The sequence below is a fragment of the Salminus brasiliensis genome, chromosome 6 (assembly GCF_030463535.1).
Source record: "Salminus brasiliensis chromosome 6, fSalBra1.hap2, whole genome shotgun sequence".
In the NCBI taxonomy this organism is placed as follows: domain Eukaryota; kingdom Metazoa; phylum Chordata; class Actinopteri; order Characiformes; family Bryconidae; genus Salminus; species Salminus brasiliensis.
This window is the reverse complement of record NC_132883.1, coordinates 19,720,579-19,739,697: the sequence shown is the minus strand read 5'-3', so window position 1 is coordinate 19,739,697 and position 19,119 is coordinate 19,720,579. Positions and strand designations below refer to the sequence as shown.

The 19,119-nt window shown below is 43.2% G+C and overlaps 1 protein-coding gene across 2 annotated transcripts in view; it reads left to right on the top strand.

Moving 5' to 3' along the window:
- The window catches only part of efna5b (ephrin-A5b), a 111,512-nt gene that overhangs the window by 74,664 nt on the left and 17,729 nt on the right, over positions 1-19,119 (top strand). For both annotated transcript variants that reach the window (XM_072681913.1, XM_072681912.1), the window contains exon 2: positions 16,254-16,546. In XM_072681913.1, the coding sequence (XP_072538014.1) occupies positions 16,254-16,546 (293 nt within the window). The remainder of the gene's footprint in view (positions 1-16,253; positions 16,547-19,119) is intronic.

Here is a 19,119-nt window from a genome sequence, read left to right as displayed (position 1 = left end):
GTTATCCTCCAACAGCTTATAAGCTCACCTGTGGACATTTACTTATCTTAATTGCTTTGGACCGATATTGATTTTGGTTTTCCCTGCACGCTAGAGCAAAGCCTCTCGGAGAAGAAAAAATCGTCGGGGCGAACACACACCGAATGAAACAACAAAAGAACCCATGGGTGGTGCTACGATTGGTATTCATGATGGGTGGGTTTCGTTTTGATGGGACCATCTGTTTAGCCAGAAGTGCTATTGAAATTGCGCTCAAAAATGCAAATCACAGCCACTCAAGTCGAGAAATTTCCAAAGCGAGAGTGAGGTCAACAGCGTATTAGCCTGCGTCTAATATGATCTAGGTTTACCAGTGGCCTTCTACAATAAGCTGTCAGTGGTAGGAATTGTTAAGAAGTCCTTATATATCACCTTATATATGTAAGACATCCAGAACATTACTTCATTAAACATCAATATACAATACCACTCCAATACCATCTCTTATACTCAAGGCCCCCCTCAACCTGGCACAGCAGCACAGATGGCGCCACGTTTCCACCAGTGCTAGTCAGGTTTGCAGGAGCGCTCTGCGCTCAAGTTTTGCCTCGCCACAAAGGAGAAAGTCTGGGAGGTGCTTCATGGCATCCATTACACAAATCACACAGCTCATCCCCAGGCATATTGGCCTCGGACCCAAACCCTGCAGCATCATTAGGCCACACCATGGCCCAATTCCAACGGTTTACACAGACAGGCCCTCCATCAAGCTCTGGGAACAGCCCGGGTCTGCCTAACTAGGCCTGAATTGATGTTTTGTTGCCAAAAGGAAAGAACCGAGTACGTCCTAAATCACACACACCGCGCAGCATTCTCTCGCATGTAAAGGAAATGTTTAGTCCTCTTATTTCAAAGCCATTTGTGCCGCCTCGGTCCACTCAGCCACCACCCACACAAACAAACGCACACGTATGTCCTCTGCCTTCTGCTGTACGGGCTTCATGAGCTGGAAAAGAGGCTTTTTTGTGGCGGCAATCTGATAACGCTGTCATTTTAAAAAAAATCTTTTGCGAGTTATAGTAGTGAAGGTCACAAGGCTCAGCACAGTGCTTTTGCGGCCTTTTTTTCTTTTGAACATTAGCAGTTCGACACAAAGAACGTCATGAATGCTGCATATAAAATACAAAAGGCTTTTTTTTCAGTGATGAAAATGTTGCAAAATTCAAACCATACAGACGTTGTGATAAATTGCTTCTCGGTTACATTTCTATGCTCAAATCTCGTGAAGAAACTCTGTGCCTTCACAACTCTTTGTTTCTGTTTCTCAGTAGATCTGCTCTGCTTTCACCCTTTTACTTTCACTCCTGTCCGACTCGCTCTCTACTTCTCTATTCGTATTTCTTTTTTTTTTTGCATTTTACTCCCTTATTGGCCGGCCCGATCTGCTCTCTCACTCCATCTCTATTCATCTCTCTCTCTCTCTCTCTCTCTCTCTCTCTATCTCTATCTATCCCAGGCTCTGTCTTTCTCTCTCGCTCTTTCTCAGCTTTCCCCCTTCGGACACGGCATTAGGAATGCAGCAGGTACACATTTGGGACTGCCAGTCTCTCTCTCTCTCACACTCTCTCTCTCCAATGCCACCAGACGTACATGATGTCATTAGACAACTCATAGGCTGCAAAAGGAGAGGGATAGGGCGATTAACATTCTAAACATGGGCGGCCCGTCACTCTAAAACACACTTAGCTCATTAGGACCGACACACACACACACAGACAGAGACACAGACTAAGGGCAAGTTGAGGGGAGGTGTCTGTAGATGGGTGACAGAGCTGAAGTGTGTTTAACATTATGTGCAGAAGCTGCATTTGTGGTGGTGCCGTTAGCTTGAGGCTTTCGCGCTTCTGGCTCTTAGGTAGTGCAGAGGAGACCTGTGCGGAAAATAGTGCATGGAATCAATATACTCTGTAGTTGGCAGCCTATGCAGGTGGAGCGTATTGATGCTGTAAGTAGTGAAAGTACTGAAATGTGGCTGCCAGGAGAGGAGCATCTCAGTAGAGCCTCTCATACAGCATTTATCTTACAGTAGGTTCAGAGGAAGTGGTGTCGGTGCCGGGCATCAGCTTTGCAATGACAATGAGAGGTGGCAAACAAAACAACAACAAAAACGCCCCATACTCCGAGACATTTAATGGACTAATGAACAGGAATTGTGATTATTAATACATATATTTGAATTTATTATTTGTAATTACATTGTGGGTATGGCAGCACCTCTCCACCGACTCCTGTTGCAATGTGTATGGGCGAGGAGAGTACCCTGAAATTGCTAGTTGGATTTGATACCTATATTTCAGTTCACTTTGAACCATTTACAGCATTTACCTGACGCTCCTATCCAGAGTGACTTGCAAGTGAATCATGAGACACAGGTAGGCAAATGTAGTGTCAGAATAATTTAGTGTATTAGTGTATTTGGGGCCGATACTGATCACGGATCGCCTTTTGGTATGGTTGCTGATACCGATTGAGGGCGGGGCTGGATGCCAAACCAACCATTCCAGGCAAACTTGGTGATGTGTCATCCTTGCAGTGCCTCTCAACATGAAAAGTGCTTTACTTTTTGGACCAAACCACAATTTTAAGCACTGTTGAGCCCCAGCCTGTGAGAGAGCCCGCAAATTCCCGAATTACAGATCATGGTGGACCATGGACAGGGGTATCTGGTTAGTGATGTAAAAGGTCTTCCTCCATTACACTTGTTTTACACATTCTACAAAAACAAAACAAAAAAAGGCCAGACTGATGGAGCTGCTTAATGACCAGACTGGTTTAATGAGTTCTGGCTGCTGTGTGCGAGCTCTGCAGTTCCACCTAGCAGCTGAACAAGGAAGTGCAGCGTGCTGAGCCAGACGAGCCTCCCACAGAGATGCTGCAGTCCCTTTCTCGCAAACATGATCTGATTGGCTAAGCAGAGAAACATCGGTCAATCACGTATTTGGCCTGAAAGTCCGCTGAGGCCGATACATAGCTGATCGATTATGAAGTTGGGAAAATAGCCAAATCGGTTAAATTCACCATATGTGCTTGACATAGCGTCACAGTCACACAGTTTGGCATTTTGAATCTGGCAGTTGTCCTTTGCTTTCCTATTTTGTGATGAATGGACCAATAGAAATACTTCAAAAGGATGCAAATCAAATTACAGTGACTTTCATTGGAGAAGGACTATTTTACTTCTTTTGTAAAGTTAGCAAGTACATAATCTTTATAAAAAATGACGAAAAAATCGATAAAATTATGCGCATATATACTTCTGCATTGGCCACACACACACATGCATACAAGTCACACTGTTCTGTTATTTTTATAGCATTAAAGCTTTGCAGCCTTTTTTTTTCCCTGTGAGCACTGAAAGGCACTCTACAAGAAAATCTCCAGAATAACAGAATGGCCAGAAGCGGATTACTGAGCATCTAACTCCCTCTCAAGAAGTCATTTGTTTTTATAATTAGCAGTCAACACAATAACCGCCCCCATTGCCAAAAGCCTGTGCTCTAAAAACAATGAGACCAACTGGCCTCAGCAATTCATGATGTGACACGGCACACACTGTCGCTCCCTGGCACACGCGCTGTCTATTGTGCTTTTCAGGCTCAACACTCCAGACAAAGAAACCAAAACATTTGACTTCCCTTCATCTTTTCCTGCCTCTCTCTCTCTCTCTCTCTCTCTCTCGGTCTCTCTCTCTCTCACACACACTCTCTCTCTTTTACTTTCTTCTTACTTCTTGCTCTTGTCGTTTCCCCAACTGTGACGCGCCATGCATGTATGTGTATGTTAGAGATGGCGTATTAGTGTCCCTGGGAAATGGGTATCAGGCCAATATTAGCAAAACATGCTGTATTGGATATTTGGAGAATGAATCCGGTCAAGTCCTCGAACAAATCTAGCCCGAAATAGCCACGCTCCAGCTGTGTGGTGTGATGTTGATGGCTGTGCGTTTCTTCCTGTGGGTTTGGTAGTCGAGTGTTTGAGTAGTTTAAGCCCGATAGCCCACTTTTAGATGCTCAACTGAAGTGAAGTGCTGCACTGTAAAACAGCTCATTCTAAGGAGTGGTCGTTCAAATCATGACTTGTATGTTGTATGTGAACATTGTTAAAGCTTGTGAACATGCAAAAACATGCATTCAATAAATGTTAAATTGTCATTCTGACAATTACAAGTGCTAAACGGCTCTGAATCAGGAGAGAGAAGCTGGTTAGTATTAGCTTAGTTAGCAGGATAACAGTCAGCTCACCACAGAACACACTCAGGTTTGAAAGCCCACTTATGAACATGTAGATGATAATGACTCGAGCGACTGGTGGCTAATGATCGAGCGACTACTGTTGAAAAGACAGTAAGCCGCGTTTGAACCCGCAGCTGGCTTTCTAAGCTTAAAGAAGTTAGCCAGCAGGCTACAGCACAGATCATGTTCCAGCTAACTCAGGCCTACCTGAGAGCACAGCCTTAAGTGAATAAATAAATGCTGCAGCATACGGCATTACCGTTATACTGCCCCGGGAGGGATCCTTTCTATTTGGCTACATACTGTGATGGCAAGTATATTTACTTTTTCTTTTTATTTAATGGTAAATCAATAGTGTGACTAAGGTCTTAGTTTTGTTCAAGGATTTATACATTTAATGGAGTGTGTAGGCGTGCAGTGTGCAGGCAAAAGTTTCCTATTCATTTAAAATCATAAAATAATACATTATTTTATTCCTGAACTGGTTTCATAATAGTGTAGAATAACTGGGATTCTAACATCAACACCTTTTTATCCATTATCCCCCTTATAGCCCCTCTATTTGTGTATGTGTGCATCAAAACAAAGGGAGTCAGTGATGTAATTACGTGTGGGCTGTAGTCTGAGCTGAAGCGGTGGGCTGTGCAGGGTCAGATTGAGGTGACCAGTGGATGTAGCTTGCAATCACAGCCCTCTGCCTTCTCTACTGGAGCTGTCTGGAGAGGCAGAGAGAGAGAGAGAGAGAGAGAGAGAGTGCTGTGAAGGCCGCAGCCTTAATTTACCTTTGCCCAGGGGAGGCTGAGGTGTAATTATCTACTAAAAACAATGGGAAACCTGGGCTTTGTGTGTATTGGGCAGAGGGTGTTTCTTCAAGATGATCAGAGAATAACTCCCATGAGTCAGAAAGAGAGAGAGAGAGAAGGTGGTGGGGGTGGGGGCTGCCTCAGCGCAGCATCTCAGTCCGTAGGACAGATGGCTGTATTTAGAGATGCTCCGAGCCATCGACCGATGACCAGAACCGGCTGCTTTTCAGCATGGTCGGCCATAACCGATCGCTCTGTAACACTGTTACAGTTGTACACTGCACGAGGGCGCCAGCAGCACAAACACAGCCACACACACACACACCGTGGCTGTGACCAAATTGTCTCCCTATGGACCGTTGTTACGGTCACTGTTTCAGCATTCAGTCTTCAGCATTCCTCCAAATTCCTTATTGGGCTTCAGCACAACCAAAAGGAGGGCAGATACCATGTTTGGAAGTCCCTCCAACATTGTCAACAGGCTAGTTTGTCTTGGCCGAAGCACGTTTTTAAACACAACCGGAAGCTGTTTAACGCCACTATTTCTACACTGTACTATTCACATTACTACAATACACTGGTATATAAATATACATTAGTGGTGTCAATTGATTAAAATGTTTAAGTGCATTAATCACAACAATATTCTGTAATTAATTATGATTAATCACGAGTTAAAAAGTCAGCTGTCATACCTTGTGGTAAGAAATGTGCGGTATGTGGTATAAACTGGCTAGAGGTATCCAGTCTTGAACACCATGACGCTTGGACACAGAAGCTTTAGCAGAGAAAATGCTTCAACTACTTTGTAAGAGATAAATGGATGATCAGTCATTGGGCTGGATTAAGCGAGCTAAGATAGGAGCAGCTGTGTGTGTGTGTTATGTCTGAGGGGTAAGAGAATAAAAGTTAATTATGAGATTTAATCCATATTTCAGCCTTAATAAAGTGTAATCTACCCTCTGAGCTCAACAGTAGCACCGCTGTGTTTACATCGCCAAATAAAACCACTAATACATTAAGAGAGTGACCTACGGGAGGAAATTGAGGCCAAACTTGGTAAGATGATTCATTTGTGTGGAACGTTTGCTCAAGATACCATCGTATAGCATGCATTTCCTTCAAACTGCCACTCTTACCTTTGCAGTTCCTTTGCAGATCCATTAGCAAACATCCAAGCTAACTCTGAGGCTGAGCTCTTAGCATTACAGTTAAAACAGGAATCAGGCTGGATGCGTTTTTCAGCTTCGGTCAAGGTCTCTCCACTTTACAGCTATGTCAGCAAGACTGAATGCTCCTGTATGTGCCATCTCCACCACTTTCCATTTTCCTATTTGTCGTGATTTGTGCTATTCATCCACGTCTTAGGACCCTGACACACCAAGCCAACGTCTGGAATCTGCCAACCATTTGCCTGTAGTTTTACCAGTGTTCTTTGCCACTGGATAAATTCACTGACTAAATAGAAGTGTGCTCTTCTTTTTAGCAGAAACAAGCCTTACTCAGCAAATTGTTGGTATTGATTTTAATAAGGGCTTTCAAACTTTACAATAATACAATAATTGCATCCATATTCAAGCCAGTTGGTTCGTTTCCTGTGGAGGATTTGTTAACCCCATCAACAGGTTCACACGGCACCAATGAAAGAGCCCATGGAAGGTCATATACTGGCCAGTCTTGGTTGGTGCTAGTTTTTGTGTCAGGACCCTTGAACACCCTTGAAGTTCTGAGGAAATCACGGCAAGCTGCCAGCGTTGGCTGCTCTTCTTTCCCTGAATCACTTACTGCTTTGTCTTTTGCGGTGGAACCTCATTACAAGCAATTACTATGTAGGTTCACTGATCAAGTTTGCTAAACACCGGAGAAACCGCTTAGCCGAGCAGGTTGTGGAAAACAAACCCATCCAGGTTCAAGTATTTAGAAGATAACTCTTGGTGTAAGTTGTATACAGGAAAGCAAGACATAGATCAAGACTCACAGATGTTTGATTCCACCCTGTGCTTATGCTTATCTGTTTGAGCAGCCTTAACCGCCAGCAGAGTAATAAATACGCGGCGTAAACAATTGAATAAAAAACCTAAGGAAGTTTATATTGAGCCCAGCCATTTGTCCTCTTGGAGAAATAAACCCGCGCTCGGAGCTGGGAATGCCGGAGGTGAAAGAAGAGAGAGAAAGAGAGAGTGAGGAATGACTTGTTGAGTTTAATCCACAGTAAATGTGTTGCGCTGCGGGGTGTTGCACTCTCACTGACCCCGGTGAAATTACACATCAGAGAGAACTCCAGTGGCCTGTTTAGACCAGAGCCACCCCCCCCCCACCATCGCTGTTTACCGTCGTTAGCGTAGTTTCATAATTATAAATGTTTGGCTTGTGGCTAGAAAAAAAGGGGGAAAGTATGGAGAGTGGGAGCGAAAGAAATGAAGACTTTGGAAGGGAGGAGGGAGCGGTAGGAAGGGAAGGAAGCAGAGAGGGAAAGAGACAAAAGCAGAGGCCGCTAGCGATTCGGACTGACCCGTCGGACGGATAAGCTCCTTGATGCATCGATTCATCTTCGCGCGGCTAGTGATGCATGGACCTCATTAACCCTTCTCTATCTTAATAATAAATAGGTGGGCAGACGTCTGGTCCGCTCTCCTCGGCCGAGTCTGTTTGCCCCTCACCTCTTCTAAACCTTCTCTAAGGCCACCCACCAGACCTACAGATTCCCAAGACACACTCGCACACTGACACACACACACACAAAAAGCTTTTTCAGACTGAGCCGAGTCGCTGCTTCTGCTGCCGCTGCTCCTGCTGCCGCTGTCAGAAAGCTAGACTCAAATGAACCTTCAAAACTCCTGTGGGAGTTGACCACAGAGAATGGCTTGGAGCAAAAGAGTCTTAGTGGCAGCGTGGTCACAGAGAAGACTCCACAAGATAAAGAGCTCGCTAGCTCTCGCCTCTTTCTTTCTTGTCGTCTCTCTCCCTCTTTTTCTTTCCACTCAGGAAAAGGAATGGAGGGACTCTAACCTAACCTCCTCCTCCACCACTCTCTAGGCCCTGGCTTGCATTCCTTTTCCAACCAGAATTAGCTTGCAGTGCTCTGCGAAAGGACAAGTAAAAGAGAGAGAGAAGAAACATGTGTAGAGCATATGTTGTCTGGCCTGACTAACGAGGACTATCCCAGTAAATACAGACTGCCGCGATACGTGCTTGGATGTCCACTTTTGGACGGGCCTGGCCTGACTTAAGCTGGCCTGTGAAATGATGTCGCTGTCTGTACATTTCTGAACAAAACATGAATATTTTAGTTAATCAGATTAGTTCTTTTTGGCACAGAGGTAAATGAGTGACATGGGTAGCCCTGGAGTCACATATTGACTGACCCATGATTCAAGAAACCCTAATGCAGTAATTAAAATTAAATTGAATTAAATTAAAACCAGCTGTAGCTTGTTTTACTGTGATTATACACAATGCTGAGAAAATATCATTAGTTGAGATTTTTTTCTCATTTTTCTCTTTTTATCTTTTAGAAGTGATCCATCTGTATATTATATGTGAAGAAGTACTTATCTGAAAAGTAAAAAAAAGTACCAAAACATATAAGCATTATAAGGTTCAGTAAAGATAAAAGGCACTCTTTCATATAATGAAAGTAGCCTAGCCTGGCATAGCACTGTGTTACAAAACAACATTGTAGACATTTCCAAGTCTTACTTGATTAGTGTTGCTGTCCTCTCAGTGTCCTCTCTGTGCAGTGTGTGGTAGGCTAGCTGAAGAGACTGTAACCAAGTATAACCTTTTAGCACTTGCTCACTTTCCCAGTTTTGCCGTTCTTGAGTTCCCCTTCTGATGTGTGGCTAGCTGAAGTGTAAGGTAGTCCAGTTTGCAGACCAAGGAGCGGTCATTGGCGAGAGTATATGGTCAGGCCAGAGATTTAGCCCCACTTGCTTTCCCGGCTTAAGCTTCCTTGCTCGCCAAGTTTAAGTCACAGTTCTGCCGACACTGGCACGGGAAAAGCTGCAGCCACAGGGTTTGTCTGGACAGGGTGTACACGCTTGTCATAGAGAACTCAGAAAATTGCCTCAGAAACGCCATAAATAAATACATAATCAGTTTGATTATTTTCTTTTCCATGAAAAGACAACAGAGGTTCATAGGATGTCACTTCCATGTACCAAACTTTCATAATCCAACTATGCCAAGATAAACATATTCCTTTGCGTTTTCCAGCACTGATGTGTCCACAGTTCTTGCCGTGTCGCAGATCATTTGAGAAAGCCATACGTTCTGCCTGTGACAGCCAAATGCCAAAACTGCCTAAATGCCGTCCTGGTTTACTGGAAAATGAGGTGGGATCAAGCCGCTAGAATTACAAATATTACCTGTGCTGGGACAGCATTAAGTTTTATTGCATGCAGCTGGTTCTCATATTGAATCAGTGCGAGAGGAGAGCAGCAGGTGGGGAGGCTTGTATAATATACTGCTGATGATATAAAGACATGCCGCTGAGATTTTCTTCCACAGCTTTTGCGTGTTTTTCATGGAGGGAGGGAGGGAGGGAGGGGTGGGCCTGGTCCCGGACTTCCGAGTTGCTGGTAGCTCCGAGAGTCCTGAGGGAAGAAGAAGGACTGATTGAGGAGAGGACTGTTTTAATGAATGCCGCATTTCCATTCTCACTTCTCGGCCTGTGCTTCTGCCTCCTAGGAACAGGCTCCTCGTCGGCAGGTTTTAATGGTGGCCAGGAAGAAGTTTAATCACATAAATAAAATTCGCAGGCACCGCGCCACAACCTTGCGCCCAAGGCCACCTCGCAAATGCTAGTCTTAAAACCTACATCGAATTCACCAGTCATCTGCGATCTGGAATCAGAAGCAGCTTCTCTCACTTCTGGAGTAAATACATTCCACATGCTGGCTGGGCGAGCAGTTAAATTTGATGTCCCTGCATTGTAAATCAGCCCAGGAATTAATCCCAGTAAATCAGCCAACATGTGTTGTTCTTGGAAATTTCTCAACGTGTCTTATCCTGTTGTTTTGGAATGATAATGTTTCCAAACATGCCAGGAGAGAAGAGGCAGGTGACGTTCTGCTAAGCAAAGGAGAACAGTGTAGATAGGGCTATGTGTGTGGGTGGGTGTGTATGGGGAGGGGGGTTAATAACTCTGATACTCTGATAAAGTGAAGGAGAGATTTAGAAGCTCTCACAGAGGTGATAGAGTTGGGTGGTAAATGCTCAGAAGTGACTTTGGATCAGGCTTCTATAATCTGATGTAGGCCTTCTTTGCTTGTGAGACTGTTATAGCTGAAGGTATTAGGGCTCCATTCTAGTATTGATTTTCTAATATCTCGGCCGAGCTAAAAAACGAAATGGTTAGTATAATCTCAAGGATGTACCCAGAGAAAAAGAGGCGTAATCCCAGGCAGAAAGAACCCCCCCCCCAGCTGAGGACGATCCACGCTCATCTCCTCAGAGGGGTTTTGGGCTAATGGATCAATGTTTCATGGGATTCTTTCCACATAAGCATCTCAGATCTTGGCTGTTGAAAGTGTAAAATCACAGGTGATGAGATAATGGACTCCAACTTTTCAGCACTTTGAGAAGATCTGTGATCAAAGCAGGTAAATCTGTTAAGAGGTGGAGGGAAAGATTTAACCCTTGGAAGTTACTATACTATTTACATCTATTTCATTATGTAAATAGTAGTCGCATTTCTGACATTTTTTCAAAACAAAACGAAAAATGATATTGTTTCACATTATTTACAACCAAACTATCAGAATTTCATGATGAACAGTCTTCATTTCCATTGCTGATTAGAAATAACGTTCATCATAAGGTTTTTAGTAACAGTTTTGGAAGCAAGCAACAAAGAATGACAGTAGCATCAGTAATATATATATATATACATTCAACTCAGATTCTCACAGATTCTGACCCTACATCCCTAATAAAATCCTTTTACACCTGCTTACGTTAAAACGTAAGAAAAGATACACGAAGAAATACGATTTTGCTGATTTAATTCAGCAATACGTTTCATTATTTCTTAGAATTTTAGGTGCAAGTTGGCACATGTGCTTAAGCACAGTCTGTGAGCTGGTGCTGCCCCTAATGAGCCCTTGGGCTCCAGGCCGGTCGCGCTCTGCGGTTTTGCGAGCCTAGTTTAGAGGCGAAAGGGAAAAAAACGGGCACAGAAACAAATGCACCTGTCAACTTCCCCGGTGCAGCCTGCAGCCAAAAGCGTTCATCTGGGAGTATAAAGCAGCAAAAAAAAAAAACTTTCACGGCAAAGTTCTGGTTAAAAGAGGGGAGCAGGAGATGGTCTGGCAGACACAGAGGGTTTATAAACACGCAGTCTGCTGTGAATAAAGCTCGGCCAATTTCGGCTGTACGGCACGGCCGCCCTGACTTGTGCTCCCCCGCTTGGAGCTCTGCGCCTTTCTGTTTACTTGGCCTGAAACTTCTGAGATGGGCAGCGATGGGAGATCTTCATGTGAACTGACGTGAGTGTGCGTGCACTGTGGAAATGGTAGTCTAAGTGGAGAAGCGGCTTTTTTGGCCGAACTGCTAGGGCTGCCAACAGGTGTGTGGGAAAAGTTACTGCCTGTGCAAAATTGCTTTCGACTGTTTCACTTGTAAAACGCAGTAGTATATTTGCAAAATATACAAAATCCAGCTTATGTTTGGAAGAGAGTGCTCTCTGAGGTCTAGGTGAAGGTTAGGTGTAGGTGTCTTGTATTGTACTGGTTTAGAACATATCTGTTTGCTCTGGTTTTATAGTGTTCCAGATGTGTTTTTATGATGCTGATACTGATTTCCACACCACACACTGTTTTTTTGAGAAATGTCCCAATGTAATAAGCACTGTTTGATTTATTCAGATGCAACAAACCTAAAAATGGCATTGTCTGCAGTTTGTAGAGCTCATAAAAAGTACATGCCATATTTTACATTTGATATTTTTTCCCAAATAATACGCAGCTATTGCGTTCTCATTTGAGGACAGATAGAAAATCAGCAACCCCTTGTCATTTGACCAGTGAGAACTTTCTTAGTAACTCCAGGGCACCAAAAGATTGAGAACTGCTTGAAAACATGCATTTAAGATGATGAATCGCAACATGACACTGATGAAGATACATTTTTCTCATTCCTCCAACAGCCTCGAGGCTGGTAAGGGCAAGTGGAACCAGCTGATTTGGTCGAACTTTCCTCTGTGAGACATCGGACAGGAATGTTCCTTCTTCTTACTGCTACCATTGCATAAGGGCTGGGATACATGGTAGAAAGCAACTGAACAGTTGGTGTGTCGGATGGGTGGGGAAATGGGCAGCTGTGAGGAACTGAGTGATTTTGAAGGTAAAGGGCCAGCTCACTGTGGTCAGATGACTGGGTCAGAGAATCTCAGGAAACATCAACAAGGCTTGTTTGGTGTTTTTGGTCAGTGGTCCAAGGAAGGACAAACCACTAAACGTCAAGAGGATGTTGGTTGCCCAAAACTCATTCATGTGAGGGTGCAGTAAAGGCTGTTTAGACCAAATCAACTTTACCAACAGAAGGTAGCCTATTGTAGCAGAGGTAATACACATAGTCAATCACACCCCTGTCTTTTATCATAAAGAACCTCTCTCCTCTGATTTTCTTTTTTTTTGCTTCCCTCTATCTCCCCCTTTTTGCTCTCGTTCCTACGGGCTGGCCAGAGCAGAGTAGTAATTTTGGCGGCTGATGGGACTTCATTCAGAAAGAGCGGCGATCTCACTGGGCTGTGTAATTGTAATGGAAATGGGTCAATCAGGGACCAGTGTGGTTGGCCACCTCTCTCAGCAACCCTACAGAACTGCAATGCTATGAGAGAGAGAAAGAGAGACAGAGTAAGAGAGAGAGAGAGCGAGAGATGAAAATAACGGGGTCCCTGCATCTTGAGCTCCTCAGGGGTTATAATCAGCTTGTAATAAATGTTCTAAACTTGGGCAAGCCACCTTTCTGATTACAGAGTAGACTGTGTTTTGACCTCAAGCTCTCTCCCAAACAGCTGTAGCATAACAAAGACATGTAATTAGCATAATTTGACAATTAGCCTGCCATCCTTTCCCAGTTTTTAATTACCCCCTTTTTATTACCGGTGCATCAAGGACCTTTCCATTAGGCACTGTAAGCGTTTTTTTTGTTTGGTTGGTGTTTTTTTTGTTTAGTTGTATTGTTTTCTTGGTATGTAAGTTTGGCAGGCAGTGGTCAAGGAGGTTAAAAGCCATCAACAGAGCTGCAGTGGGAAGAAGAACTCGCTCCATAGTCGTATTTCAAAACAAGCTGCTCCAGTAGCTTCATCTATGTTTGCGGTCTTGCCGAATGTTCTGTGGTAAACGTGGTGCTGCGACTGAATGAGATCTTGATACTCAACATTGTGTCACGTGTAGGGATGTTCAGGTTATTTTAGCCCCCTGATCCAATCCAAATCTCCTTAATGTTGAGGATCGGCTGATAACGACCTGATCTTTGTGTTTGTAAAAATAATACAGCCACAAAGAAAGTTGTGCGGTTCTCCCGCTGGTAAAACAGAGCGTTTGAGTGATAGTTTGATAAGGTTTCTGTTATTATTTTCTGTTTTCATGTTCTACTCTTTTATTTACCTACTGAGAACGTCCTTATTTCTGCTGTCTGGGCAATAATGTTCGCCTTCAGGACACCAGAGGCCGCTCTGAATAGCGTGATTAAAACTAAGACTCGAAACGCGATTGGGATTAAAATAGCCGATATGGCTCCATTAACATATGCCTGTATCGGGACATCTCTAGTCATGTGTTTTAAGAGAGTTTAAGAAAGGATTTCTACTATGATACTAATGATCAGATTCTTCTATAAAGTAATACATGAATGAAAAAGTATACGTCTCATTTGTGAACAGATGTACCGTAATTCTGGCAAAGGTCAAACCATGAGACAGGATAGCCTGCAAAGCAGATGAATAAAAACTCCAAATAACCTTAGGCTGCTTTATTTTAATCCAGAGTACATGTCTGTCTACTGACTCTCGTTTTCCTAGCTAAAACAGCTAATTAAAACCTCTTGTGCTGCTTCACGGAGGCATTTTGGCATGTTAGAAAACTGGTTTCTCTGCTGGTGCAATTATGTTTCTATGTGACTCTTCGCGATTGAACCACACAGTGTTTAGAAATGACAGGCTGAACTTGTAATTGTGTATGCTATATATATATATATATGCAAGTCTAATAGCGAAGTCCATTTAATCTACCGGCACATAAAGAGAGTGACCATCAGCAGCAGTGTGTTGCCATGCAAGGGCTCCTGTTAGTGGTCAGTGGAGACAGAGCACACTGGGTTGAACTGGAGGTTAGCCATCATATTATGCCTCTGTCTGTTCTGATTATGTAAGAGTGTAAGGACAGAGCGATAGCTTTATTAATTTTGTGACATTGCAGTAATAAGTATCAGGAACTGAACTAATGAAGAAATGAAATAAAATGAAATAATAATAACAAGTTCACTTTCATAACGTTTTAAAAATGCCATTAACTGAAACATTCATAAGCGGCCTAGTGGTCACTTACATAACCGGTTGAATTTAGATCACTGATTTTTCTGCATAAATTATGATGACGTGTGCCTATATCTAGGTTTAGGTCTTCACTGAATGAGAACCACAAGTAAAGGTTTCCGGGATCTAACAGCCAATTGCAATATTTTATCAAAAAGAAATGAAGAATTGATGAAATTGTTGCATCCATTGCTTAGGTAAGGCTGCCCGTAGATGGCGGTAGCTGTAAAAGGCCAGCAAATCTCATGGAACTTCTTCTGTAGTTTCTGTACACATTGCTTGTCGTTTGCTACCCAAAATACACACCTACCTTTCATGCACTCAGCCGTGCCTACGCTAACTTCTCCTCCTGATATGCGCTTGTCCACGGAGACGGCCGCAGCGTTGTGCATCCTGCTCCCTCTGTCCTGGCTCCAGTTCAAATCAATGCCATCCAGCAGTGCGCTGATAATTATTGTCACCCAGCCCAGTTTTATCACAGCACCGCTCTCTGGCCGTTTAACCTTGCTGTTTATTTTGGCCCTGGTGCTAGACTACTTTGTGGAACTTCACAAGGACATGCAAACAGCTTTACAAACCGGAGGTCTGTAAATGATGTCCCTACTAGCTTCTTCCTGCGAAGCCAAATATCAATACATTTGCTTCTAATGTTAACCAATCTAAAACAACTTACAGTTGATTAGTTAAATGTTCCAGCAAGCTTCAACGTCAGGGCATTCCTTTGATGAGACGAGGCTTAGTCCCAGTTAAAGCTTTGACCCCTTTCCCTCCGAAATATTTCCCACCAGCAGCAGATGCTTTTGCGGTCAAGGTTGTTGAGAAGAGCATGCAAAGTTTATAAAGAGGAAGAAATGTCGAATCAACTGTGTTTACAGGTCTAGCGACCAGAGGAAAGCTAGCATTTAAAAGCCAAACACATGAGGTTATCAATGTATAATCCACTTAAAGCTCTGATAATGCTGACTAACAGAGCACGGAGGGAACGCTCTGTACCCCCCCCCCCCCCCCCCCTTTGATTTGAATCAGGCAATGCAAACTAAAAAAGGACATGCTGTGTACATGACAGGCTTGCAGTGATGCACGTTCGCTCCTCTGCCTCATCCATAAACATGCCTGACTTGCTCTTGGACAGCTGAGTGCATCTCCCCCAGTATCAAGGCTTGATTTCTTCCATATCCCTTTCCACTTACCCCACGGAGTTCTTGGATATTTCTGAAGCCGAAAAGAAGAAGCGTTTGGCATCAGATAGGCTCCTGCTTTTCCAAGGGGCTCTCCACGCAATCCATCAACATCTGGGTCTGTGTGTACACAGACGTAGATTTGCTTTGAGGGATTTATAGACACAACCTCCTATTTACTGGAAGCTCATGTTAACTTTGAACATCGTAAATATGCTAGCAATGCCCTGGGAACGCAGAGCCACGAAACGCCTGCGTGTTTCAGGTTCCTCACACCCCTCATCCTCAAAGAGATAAAGAAAACATTTGCATGGGAAATCTATTGCTCGGCCTCTTTTCAAGCCAGAGAGTTTCAGCCCTCTTACAGCAGGCCATGGCCATAAACCACTCATTAGAACGTCAGAAAGCAGTGGGAGTCTTTTCTAACAGCTTGTTTCTCTCTCTCTCTCTGTCTGTTGCTCAGGTTCCACCGCGGAGACTACCACATTGACGTCTGCATCAACGACTACCTAGATGTCTACTGCCCGCACTATGAGGACTCTGTCCCTGAAGAAAGGACCGAGCGCTATGTCCTCTACATGGTGAACTACGATGGCTACAGCACCTGCGACGACACAGCCAAGGGCTTCAAGCGCTGGGAATGCAACAGGCCGCACTCCCCCAACGGGCCCCTCAAGTTTTCGGAGAAGTTCCAGCTCTTTACACCCTTTTCCCTGGGTTTCGAGTTCCGGCCGGGCCGAGAGTATTATTACATATGTGAGTAAATCAGCTTCTCGCACCGTCACTGACCTCCGAGCCAAAGTCTGGAAGGGTTATCAGGCCATGGGTTCCTGGGAGGCCTTCGCGTCCTCTATTTCATCTCATCTATTTTAGTTTCAGCCTCAGGTTCCGACATCATACGGATCAGGTTAAAAAGGGATGCCCAGAACAGGAACAGTTAACAGCATAGTTTGCTTTTTAATTTGAGTACAACTCAACAACTGAAACTCAATTCCACAAGCTTTCTTAAAACTAGAGATGCACGATATAAATGTTCAAATCATATCATATCAGTACAAAATTGCTTTCAAGTGATTCTTGCATTAGACATTTCAAACTAAGATCCAAAAATGACAAAATAATTTATTTAGAATAATTTATTTATAAATGACAAAATCATTTATTGGCTGCTTTCATTTTGGTTAATCTATATTTACTAAAATATGTATGTATATATATATAAATATATTTATAATTTATATATATTTTGGTAGTTTTATAGCACAGCGGTTTAAACTGCCTGCTCGACAAATGTGAAAAGATCAACTCTCAGCAATAACACATTGAGGGGGGGGGGGCACAAACTTACATTACTTAGATTACAAAATATTCAAGAAATTCCACCTCCTTTACGAATGTTTTTAAAAGGTATTGTTTTCCGAGTGGCTCAGCGGTGAGGGTGGAGAAACTGGACTGTCCGAAAAAGTATGTGATGCACTTTCAAAGAAAATCTGCCCCTTTCACCCAACGAAATGTACTGTACTGAGTCAGGTTGAAATATTAGCTGTTTTTTTCATGTGTGCAGCCACACCGGTGTAAACAGAAGCTCAATTTAATAGAACAGTAACTGTAAAATCTAGTGTTGTACTTGAGCCACTCTCTTTTGTATTTCTACCTTCACTCCAGTACCAGATTTTGTCCATCACTGATTGTCAACTGCACTGGCTGATACAGTCTCCCTACTTAGAAAGCAATTGGGCATCAGAGACTGGTCTAGACTTATGAGGGAAAGTGTTCCACTGCACTTCATATCATTGCAGAACTGTAAGACATGGTATAAAGAGAGACCTGCATGTTTTGTTTAGTGTCTGGAAATGTCTTGTTTAGCCAGGTGGTGTTTATGTCTCTTTTTTATATATTCAGAACAATGTCCTGTGTGAGAAGTTAGGAAGTAGCAGTATGTTCCAAGAATGAGTCAACCCAGTTGAGATAATCATCATGACCCATTTGGTAAAAACAGCCTCCTGCAATTAGGGAAAGTTGGGGAAAGTAATAGCCATTCCTACAAATCCTTAAGGACTTCTTCTTTACAGCATGTTTCCTTGCCTGAACTCTCCAATGCCGAATACAAGTGACCACACCACTATAAACAAAGACCTAATTCAGTTAGATTCTGTTGCCTGGGTCAGGTGAGTCAACTTGTAAAGTCAGTTTTATAAAGAAACTACAGGGCAGGGGAAATTTGAGCTGCTGGCTGAAGGACACCTGTCCACAAGGTGAGACCGAAATAAAGCTAAACCTCATTAGTTTCCCCCCATAAGGTATATCTATTCTGCTTTAGGGTGCTGCGATTGCTCCCATATCCCAAGCCTTCATTGCACTCTGAATGATTATTATGTGCTTGACTAGCCAGAGCTGCTGAGGACATGAAAACCATCAAGCATATCATTCTTCTGACGAGCTGTAACTCCAAATCCAACTCCCCCCCCTCAACGCCAGACTAAACATCTGTGAAAGACGTTTGCCCTCTCTGATTGATTAAACTGTCTGTTTCTATGGCTGCTCCTTTTGTCTCAGGAACAGTACGGCTTTGCCAGAAAGGATTCTCTTTGCTAACTGTAGCATTTTGCCCTTTTAAAGTAAACCCATTAAATGTCATTATTCCTCATGTCAGTATAATTTAGTAGAAATTAAATGTCATCATTTCACATGCCATCTTTAGCATAAACTGAACGTTTTAATTACTTAATGGATGAGACTGTGCTAGTCATGCACCTGCAGAAGAGCCAATAAACGGTGGTTGAAAGGTTGCACACACTCATTGTGGATAATTCTGCCAAATATTTCTAATTACATTAATAAATCATTTCAAATTAATTACATACATTTGCACTGCAACTTCACCAGGTGCGTTTGGTAGCCATCGACAAGCTTCTGGCAAAATGGCAGAATTGGTTGGTCTTCTGCCACAGTATACGTTATATATGTTCTCCATAGGGTTGAGGACTTTCAGGGACTGAGAATGCGATTCCAAAAGCTGAAGGTTTGCCTGCCTAAACCATTCCATAACCACCTTTGATATGTGTTTGGGTTCACTGTCCTGGTGAAACCCATTTGTGTCAATTCTCTAGCTAATGGTTTGAGATTATACTGAAGATCTCTGCTGTATACTCTATGCTACCACCACCATGCTTAACAGCTTTCTTTGGCTCATTTGACCATTTACCTTACCAGAGAAGGCTTTTTCTTTATCTGTATGGTCAGCTGCAAACTTTAGTTGAGGTTGAAGATGTTCGTTTTGGAGCAGGGCTTCTTTCTTGGATGACAGCCTCTAAATTAGCTTGGCAGTA